The 10,346-nt window shown below is 37.2% G+C and overlaps 1 protein-coding gene across 1 annotated transcript; it reads right to left on the reverse strand.

Moving 5' to 3' along the window:
* Positions 1-581: 581 nt before the first annotated feature.
* cope (COPI coat complex subunit epsilon) lies at positions 582-9,996 on the reverse strand. The gene is made up of 10 exons (XM_079244855.1): positions 9,863-9,996; positions 9,613-9,675; positions 9,334-9,434; positions 6,635-6,787; positions 6,210-6,263; positions 5,195-5,276; positions 4,631-4,786; positions 2,307-2,375; positions 1,338-1,412; positions 582-876 (listed from the first exon to the last, which is right to left on the reverse strand). Exons 1-10 carry the CDS (start codon positions 9,962-9,964, stop codon positions 823-825), a joined length of 909 nt encoding a protein of 302 aa, XP_079100981.1. The 5' UTR covers positions 9,965-9,996; the 3' UTR covers positions 582-822.
* Positions 9,997-10,346: the final 350 nt, after the last annotated feature.

Below are 10,346 nucleotides of genomic sequence, written 5' to 3' on the forward strand. Positions count from 1 at the left end.
ATTCGCCTTATATAACGTCTCTGTGCCGCTTCAGGAGCTACAACAGCAGGTCTCTTACAAACCGGCGAGACTCTTGACTAGTACAAGGGATTCCAGCGGAAAATAAAAACGACAGATATGTCCCGAAGAGAGAGGCAAGCGTCGCTCCTTCTCCTCTTCCTCTCAGGCGCTGGTCAACGTGTACAAGACTGCGTTTTGACAAGGCGCGCTCTGCTCCCAGCGGCGATCAACTGGTGCGTTGAAAAAAAGGGGGGCAGATAACGCCGCGGCTTTGCTGCGTTTATGTGAAAATGGAAAAAAATGCGGTGGGGGGGGCGTGACGTACGAAGGGCCGATGTCTTCTTTATGAACCTCTGCTTGAGCCACAGAGGATTACAAAGGATGACTTAAAGACACAGTGTAACTAACTCTTGGCCAAGACTTCACGAGACATATTTACATTAAACAAACACACAAAAAAAGCACACAAACAACCCTCCCCCCCCCTCCGTTTAATGCTTTCTTTATATAAACCTATGAATATACACCTCAATTGTAACAAATGAATACATAACACACAACAGGTTTTACACATTTATTATCACCTTAAAGGAATGTTTGCATTACAAGGAAATGCGGTTACCTATTAGAGAAAGGTATATTTATATTTAATGGATACCAAGACTGAGATGTTTTAACACCCAAAAACCAAAATTAGGACTTCTCGCAAGGAGTAAATTATACAGCCAAAGTTGCAGAGTAAAATATCTAAACAAATACAAGTGTGAGCAAGAGAAAGGAAAAGTAGTCTACTTTGGAGATGCTTCAGTAAAAGCTGATGGTTTATGCTGTGGCGATGGGAGCGTACTGCATCACTAGTCTGTCAAACTCATTCTCCTGCAGGAAGACAGGGATCAGAGGAAACAGTTAAACACCAGAAACTGAAAGCCAGAAAGAAAAGAAAAAAAAAAGAAAGAGAGTTTGACCATTGGAGCAGCTGTCCATGTCATGAGTTGTTTTGTTACCCAGTTTAAGCATGTTTATGTACATCTGCACTCTTGTGTAATTACAACACAGTGTGTGATAAAGGCTGAAGACATAGAGCTGAATGCCCTCACTGGCTTCAATCCAAGGACACCTGCTACAAAACTGTTATCATAATCAAACTGGTAATTAAACTGTAACAGAATGAAGTTACTGGGCTTGTCAACAACTAGCCTAGTATAAACCTGGATGAGTCTGAATCCATGAAATTCCGAGCAAACATCAGGATAGAAATAAGAATCAAGTTGTTTTGGATAAAAACATCTGCTAGATGACAATAGAATAGAATAGAATAGAATAGAATAGAATGTTACCTTTGCTAAATAGTCTTTAAGAAAAGGGTGGTTTCTGTGTGCATCTTTCAGCTGGGCCAGATACCGATTGGTGACCTGAGGACAAACAATGATGACAATGAATGACACCATGCAACATCAAAGTGATCCCCACCTGTCATAGAGAGTACTAGTTAGAACATTTGACTCAAAAACTGGACAAAGTTACATGATTGACTGGCAATGGATGATAGTGTGTACAATTACTTATGATTTGATTACAGCTGCACTGTACAGAGTCAGACTCTGAAACAATAAGCAACATATTTTTACCATTAGTTTAGGGTAGTGCCTGCTAAATTAGCCATGAGATCTGAATTTTTAATATTGAAATTAAAAACATGGCAGTTTGATAATACAACAAACTGAGCAATTTACTTGTAGGCACGGTCTTGTTGATCACAGGTCTCTGGCAGTGTTCATTTAGTTTTGAGCTTTTAAGATACATTTGCTTAAAACAGAAGCAGCAATATTTGAGATTACATAATTATTTGCACACTAAGTTAAAAAGAAAATAATCTTTTTAAGAAATGGCCTCACTATTTCAGTTTAACCTTGAGTGAGACAATAATCTGTGGTTATTACAGCTGAGGACTACTTAATGCTGACTGTTAATGGTCAGCATTCTGTTACACTGCTATCAAGTCCTAAAGATCCAAGTCAGATAAATAAATCTTTATCTCATGAACTCTGAGTCTGAGATTGTATGAGTCACAGGCTATTAAACTGGTAGATGTGCTTATGTGACACTTAAAAAATAAGGTATTTGTTGGAATACTTGTGCTGAGTTTAACAAACTAAATTCATAAGTCTGCTGAAAAGTGTATAATGCATTGTAGTATCAAGAGTTTCAGAGGAAATCTGTCTGGTATCCTCTTCTACAAGCTTCTCTAAAATAATGTTGTAAAAAAAAAAAAAAACTTTTTAACAGCTTTGAGTCCAAAGTCTTACCTCAGGAGCTTTGCCCAGATGCTGGGTCAGCACTATGAGGTTGATCAGCGTCTCAGGGTGGCTGCTGTCCTGATAGCATTGGAGGAAAGATGGAACACTGAGTGAAAGCATTATTCTCATAAATCTAACAAGTAAAACAAAAGCAAAACAGTAATAGTACCTTTAATATGTACCTAAGCTGTGTTACTAACAACAACGTGTAAATTAAAATACTTTTACTTCTACTATTGTGAGTGCGGATCAGTGAGCCAATCTGATATATTTTCTCAACACTATTGTTAACAAAATATTGGTTTTTATCAGATTTAGAGATAATCGCACTGTTTTTATTTACATTTTGCACATAATACCAGCTTTATTGGAACTGGGGTTGCACTGGGAAATCATTTGCTTTCTTTTGGCTGGAAGTAAAACAGGAGTCCCTGTTGAATTTTGTCTGTTTAGAGATCAATGGATAACTGCTGCTTTGTAAAAATTTAACCAATTAGCCTGGTAGACAGAGCCAACAGGACACACCATGTAGCTGGTGTCTACCTAAATTATTCGGAAATGCTAGAATAAAGTTCCTTAATAAGTCTACAAAAAATTTGGAAGATGTGTATTTCAAGAAAGAATGAGGAGATATCTACCACCAAAAAGTACAATTTAGAGTGTGAACATTGAACTTTTGATAATTTGCTTCATATTATCAAATTTAATTCTTGTGAACGATTAACAAGAAGTTCACATAAATACATACCGCCATCTGCTGTACTTATCAGAAGTTTCAGCTATCATATCTGAACCTTCAAGTGTGTGTGTGTGTGTGTGTGTGTGTGTGTGTATATATATATATATATATATATATATATATATATATATATATATATATATATGTAAAAATATATAAAATAATGTGATTAATTTTACCATATAAAAGACACATTACGTAATTTTCTGACCTTAAAACTGTGTCCCAGGCTTGTTCAAAGACACAGTGACATCTATCATGTGCTGTGACCTAGCACTGTTCTGAGGCTGAGAAACCACACTATACAACTTTTACATCAGGTACATGACATAACGTTAGATTAGTTTTGCTTCACGGTATAATCAGAAACTGGCTGATTTGAAGAGGCAATATCGCTGATTCAGAAAAGCAATGCAAAAAATTTAAAAAAGAGAAGGGGAAAAAAAAGGGTCATTGTAAAGTCATCTTTTGCTGGCTGGAGAGGGCTGACAGGTCAGGTAGGATGCAACGTGGATGTTAAATTTGCCTGCTGATAGGGTACGGGGAAAATGGCAAAAGCTCTGTAGCATGTCTTTAAATAATAAAGTAAACACTGCAGGTACCACTTACTACAGTTGTTCTTGCTTTCGTGCTGGAGAAACATGTTCCGAATATGCATAGCATTTGTGCACCTACAGATATATTTCATACATGTGAACTACCAAAAAAGTCAGCATACAAGTTCATAGGAATGCCATAACTGCCGCACTGCCATTCAGTGAGGACATGGACATGATGCATACCTCACCTAACCTAACTAACACCTATAAATATCACATTGACTGACTAGTTTAACTGCTGCTCTGCAGACTGCTTTGAGAAAAAACTAATCAAATGTTTTAGTAAAATGAAGAAACTTTAACACATACTATTCACTTTTTTTCTTGTAGAAGTTGGCTGACAATAAAAATGACTGGATATCAATATTGCAGTCAAAATCAATATGTATAAAAAACATCCAATACTCAGGTATTGACACATAAATATTGAATCTAAGTAGATACGCCTTGTTATTGTATTATCATTTTGTTCTATTGTATTCCTTTCTAACATCCTCAACCAAATGATCAAATAATTTATTAATCAGTGATGCAGTTGAAATGGAAAAAACATAAAAAACAACATCACATTAGTGTGGATCAAAATGATGCACCAAAATTTGATAGCATTTCTTCCTTTATATCATTGAATGTGTAGCATTATAACAGAATGACACTGCTTAATGCATAAGCTTAAGTAAGAAGCTAAATATGTATGTTTGCTAGACGGGAATTGTAGTTATTTAACATCAAAACATGCTGTTACAGTCAAAGCAGAAAGGAAAATAATCTTTATGGCATTGGGTTAACCACAATAATAAGACCTTCATGAGACTGGATAATACCAATATCTTTTGCTTTTCAGTTTCTGCAAAGTCTGACATTAATTTATTTTTCTGGATGTACTGAGATGTATTAAAACAAGGACAAGCAGTGACGTTAGCAACACTCCCTTACTTAGCTGACGAGCAGTCAATTAATCTGTCAGATAGGAAGAGATATGACCGTCCTCTAACCTTATCTAGTGCTTCCTGTAGCACTCCTTCAGCCTCCTCCCACTTGTTCTGGGCCATGTAGCAGGCCGCCTGCCCATTAAGAAGTAACAGTGTAGTTGAATACTTGTCAGACATCTCCTGGAAAATGTAGTAGGCATCCTGCAGCTTTTCTCCACCCTGGAAGACAATCCAGTGAAAAACCAGTAAGTAAAGCACAAAAACTGCTGTTTGTTTTGGTCTTTAGCATATATCACTGTCCCCATAACCCTTAAGAATTGGAGGCACTATGTGTTGCACTATGAGCAATTTAATCAGAAAAACAGTCACTCTGTTACTCATCTTTTATGAAGTTCAAAATAGTCTAAACAAACCATTTCACACTGTGCTATTAAGTCCAAATTTAGCTTTAGTTTCAGTCTCAGCTCATCAGTGTTGATAACAAAGACTAATTCAATTTTCAATGCACAATTTTTTTAAATACATTATACACAAAGGCATCGAAAATAAGATATTACAGAATACTGATTTATAAATTGTGTATAATTTGGTGATCTTTATACAAATGAATGAAGGCTCTCTCCTCACCACAGCAATGTTAACCCAGGCAGTGGCCAGCTGGGTCAGAGTAGCATCCTCATCCTGTTCCTGCATTTTTTTCAGCTCTTTCCTGTCAGAAAAAAACAGCACCTATGCTAGTCAGAATACTTTATTAATCCCAGAGGAAACTGTGCACAAAGTTTCTCCATACCAATAAAAAAGGATAAGATAAAGATGAAAATCTCAATTAGAAAAATTACATATTATAATTTCAAGTTACTAATATTGATATAAACAGATACAGAAGAAATCCTGACAGTGATTAATATGTACAGTGTTATCCATATGATAATAATAAAATGAAAATATAGTGCAAAGTAAATGTACAACAGTGGACATTGTTGCTATATGGAGTTGTACAGTTTGATGGAAAAAGGTAGAAATGATTTCCTATATCAGTCAGTGGAGCATAAAGGTGGTATCAGTCTCTTACTGACCATGTTCCTGTGACTGATCAGCAGGTTGTGAAGTGGGTGGGAGGTATTGTTTAGCATTTTCTTTAATATGGACAACCTTCTCCACTAAGACGCCACCATCAAAGAGCCCAGCTCCGTCCCTACAACGTTGCTGGCCTTCAAATAATGTACCCTCCTATTATATATTTTTTTAAACTATTTGATTCGTTCTCTTGGGGCTGCACAGTGGCATAGTGGTTAGCACTGTGCAGCCCCAAGAGAACTGGCTATGGCCTCATAGCCAGTTTGATCCTCAGCTGGGGTGAGGTTTGGACAGTGGCCTTCCTGTGTTGAGTCTGCATGTTCTTCCTCCCACCGTCCAAAAACATGCATGTTAGGTTAATTGGTTACTCTATTCTAAATTGTCCATAGGAGTACGTGTGAGCGTGAGTGGTTGTTTGTCTTTGTGTGATCCTGCGATGGACTGGCAAGCTGTCCAGGGTGTATCATGCCTTTCACCCAAAGACTGCTGGGATAGGCTCCAGCTTCACCCTGACCCTTCGTCGGATTAAGCGGTTAGGATAATGAATGAATAAATAAGTTCTCACCTTGCCAGGTCAACACGATCAAGGCTCAGGAGTACCTGAATGGTCATGGCCATGCTGATGAAAAAAAATATATATCAAGGGTCAATGAGGTGAATTTGGATTTTTAAATTAACAAAATACAACACATTTGAATTTTTCTTAGCAGTTGTGTACATATCTTACTAAAGAGAAACATTTAAACTATTATTGTCTATTGTATGCATTATATGGTGTTAGTTTAAGAAAATTTAACAAAGCAGAGAAGCTAGTTTTGTAATATTTTCTTTCTAGGTTCATATTTTGTGATTTACTTAATCAGGAGCATATCTCAAGTACTTTTTTTTTTATTCTAAGGTAATTTTACTACATTAACAAAAACATTTAAATAAGTCTGAGTTATGAACAATGGTTTATGGACAGCTTATGAAGTATCTCATTTATGTTACCACTCCAGGCTTTCTCCTTGATGCAGTGTCCTTAGGGCAGCATCAGTGTTCATCTCATGGTAGTAGATGGAGGCAGCCATGAGGAGGAAGGTGGTGTTGGCAGCATCCACACTCTTTGCCATTTTCTTATCCAAATCAGTAACAATGGCATCCCTGAATTTATTTAAAAATCAAATAAAAAAAAAAAAATTAATAAAACCTGTGAAGTTAATTTAACACAAAATCACCACATCTATAAACTTATATCAATAGTTGTCAGAAATGATGAGGGGTGATTAAATATTTTAAATAAACTTTGCATCCTTACAGTGAGATTGTAAGTACAGATACATGCATAGGGGAGTCAATCAGCCAATATTAGGAATGCTACTATGAAATAAAATTATAATGAATATATAAATAAAATATATAATGCATTTATGAATTAATAGCTTATGAATAATTTAATGCTGTGATGGACTGGCGCGCTGTCCAGGGTGTACCCTGCCTTTCGCCCAAAGACTGCTGGGATAGGCTCCAGCTTCCCTGTGACCCTGAATTGGATTAAGCAGTTTGGATAATGAATGAATGAATAATTTAATGACTAAATAAAGTTGGGGTTTTTTTCATAATCAAAATAAATATACAATTAAATAACTAATGAAAACATACATTTTAATTTTTAAAAATTTATTTAGGTACTTAATGTGTTAGTTTATTTTATGAAATATCTATTCATTTAATAAATAGCTGAATCAGTGTTGAATCATTACACAACCTAAAGCCAATGCACCCTTTTTGTATAAATGTATGTATGTATGTATGTATGTATATGTATATGGAACCAGCTCCCACTGTGGGTTCGGGAGGCAGACTCCCTCCACACTTTTAAGATCAAGCCATAGACTGTATATAAAGAGACGGACGTAGCCTCTGTGACATCACCCATAGGTTTCTGAAGAGCTACATTGAAGCTCGGTGGGCAGCTCCTACCATCGCCATCTTGGCAGCGTCATGCACGTCATCTCGCCCGGAAAATACAAATATGGGCAAAGATGTGGAGCTGAGAGGGGAGCCGTGAGCGTCATGGTGGATGATTGACCTCGAGAGAACTCCGAGCTTTCTGCAGCTAAAAGCTAACCTAGCTAACTCCGAGATAACGGGAGCTAACCAGCTAACGGAGGTAAGAGGGCTAAAGCTAAGTCACATTGTTCTACGTTCTTCTGACTTGAAGCTGTAGATTGGTACCTGTGAATCAAAAGGACACGAACGTAAATATGCTGAACTTCGAGATTAAATTACTTTTAAACAGGCGAGTTAGAAAAAAATTCACTCCCCCCACAGTTGTCATGAAGGTAAACCTGACCTATAAACAAAAAATGGATTTTTGAACCAGGCTGTAAACATGTTTATTTCTGCCGTGAAGTTGGCCTGTTTAACATGGGAGTCTATGGGGATTTGCTCTGTTTTGGAGCCAGCCCCTAGCAGATGAAAGGGGAACTGTAGTTTTATGCACTTCCGCATAGGCTTCACTTTTAACCGCCGGAGTTTGCCGCTTGGATCAAGCCGAAAACTTTCCTTTTTCATGATTCTTATAGTTAGAATTAAAGGTTGGACATTTGAAACGGAAGCACCGAAGCTTGTTTCCTTCAAATGAGACGGACTTGGTTGAAACGCTGTATTGAAGCCCCATGAAATCTCTGCTGTCACATGACCGATGACGAATGACTCTTCGTACGCTCCAACGACACACCGGAAATGACCTAACTGATTCAAAGCGTTGGCGGTACCGCTGCAGGGTCATCTATGGGAACGAGAAACACCCAGCGTTCCCTCCTGCTCGGTGCTTTACAGGCTGAGAAAGCATTAAGATTAAGACAGAAAACTTTAAGTATGGAGACTTCTAGTGGAAGAAAACAATCATGCGTATGGGAAAACTTCCACCTTGTGTCACCCACAAAGGAAGGAGGATAATAATATGACAAAAGATTAAATAGTATTAAATTATATAGTACTTAGTATAATTGTTGTCGGGGGAATTTTATGTTCTCACTTAGATTTTCATATATTTCATAGTCCTAGTGTATATTCATTTCTGATTATGGCTTTGTGGGCTTTCTGAAAAGGTAATGATGAACTTAAGAACTTAAGCTTAGTTACACAGTGTCTGCTTATTCCCCTTTACAGACATAGCAATGTGTAGAGGGCCTTTCTCCTTTTTTCCACAGGTCTTCCTGAATAAGTGCAGTTGTACATGTTGATCTGTCTTTTCTGTCCTCTCCACCCCAACCAGTTGAGGCAGATTACTGCCCTCCCTGAGCCGGGTTCTGAAGGAAGTTTTCTTCCTATTAAAGGGGAGTTTTTCCCTTCCCACTGTCGCCTCATGTATGCTCAGGATGGGGGATTGGATCAAAGTCATGACTCGATGCAATCAGTTGGTTTCTATTATACGACGTGTGAATTGGCTTGAAATTATGTGTACGTTGATTTGTGTATGTAAAGTGCCCTGTGACAACATTGTTGTGAAGTGGCGCTATACAAATAAAGTTGAATTGTATAAAATTGTATAAAATGAATTGTATATGTATTAAAACAACAGATTGTCCAGGTAAGATTTAAAAAAAAAAAAAAAAATCGAGGGTTACAGAATATCTCACCTTCACATTTAAGAAACAAAAAATATAAACATATGAAGTAAAATGTCCACTGAAATCTTGTACCTTTTGCTTTCATTAGACATGTATTCTGCAAACATCTTCACAGCCAGAAGCTCGGGTGGAGAGCTGGCCTTGATGTCCTCCAGGACAACAGCATACTTCCTCTGCAAAAAAACACAATAAAGCCGGTCAAGGTGAGAAGATGGCTTTCATTTTAATAAACAACAACAAGAACAACAACAACAACAACAACAACAAAACCCTTCGTAAGCCAATAAATTGACAAATACACCCAAAGAGCTGCCTCACCGTGACACATAAGGTTCCTGCGTGTTAACTTACCTGGGCAATATATGCTCTGTACAAAAACATGTCCCTTTCAATCTCCTTCTCGGATGATGACGGCTTGAAAGACAACCCACAAAATACAGTTTAATATCTAAGTCAATTCAATTATATTATATTGTACATATTACACTGACCACAGATATGAGCTAATTTGTTTAGCACAGTTACTGTCAGACGGGGCATTAGCTGCTTCCAGCCAAAAAGACATTAAACAATTTTAGTACTTTCAAAATATGCCACATACCTTCACCTTCTGGGCCTCATTAATACATTGTTGATAACTGCCAATATAGTAAGCATTTTTCACATCGAACAATTCATCAACATCCCCCTGCTGCGCCGCCATGTTGGCTACTGAACATCCGGACACGTCGCAAAAATACGTCACCTGCCTTGGAGTTATAGAGGATTGTGGGAGTTGGAGTTTATCAACAAACATCTAGGAGCGATCATCCGTAAAGATATTGCTGTTTGTATAAAGTTTGAAAAGAGAGTTATTAATATTTTCCTAGATTGTTTTGTCATTCATTTTATATAAAGGATGAAAAGTTAAGTTTACCAAAGACAGAAAAACACATTTGTCGACTATGAGCAGCGATAAGAATTCGACAGGGACACTGAAGGTTAAATGAACATCCTGCATTATCTGAAGGTTTTTGTTTTGTGTTTTGTTTTTTAAACCAAAAACATATATTCAAATACGTGTGAAAATGTCTATGTTGATTAAA

This window comes from Telmatherina bonti (assembly GCF_933228915.1).
Source record: "Telmatherina bonti genome assembly, chromosome: 8".
Taxonomy (NCBI): domain Eukaryota; kingdom Metazoa; phylum Chordata; class Actinopteri; order Atheriniformes; family Telmatherinidae; genus Telmatherina; species Telmatherina bonti.

What these genes read in the sequence shown, in the direction of transcription:
- cope (XM_079244855.1), bottom strand. Translation starts at nt 9,964, where the DNA reads ATGGCGGCGCAGCAGGGGGATGTTGATGAATTGTTCGATGTGAAAAAT. An exon ending in ATGTCTAATGAAAGCAAAAG is followed by an intron (nt 6,788 to 9,333) that starts GTACAAGATTTC and finishes AAATAAATTCAG; the next exon opens with GGATGCCATTGTTACTGATT. An exon ending in TACAGGAAGCACTAGATAAG is followed by an intron (nt 2,376 to 4,630) that starts GTTAGAGGACGG and finishes CAATGCTATCAG; the next exon opens with GACAGCAGCCACCCTGAGAC.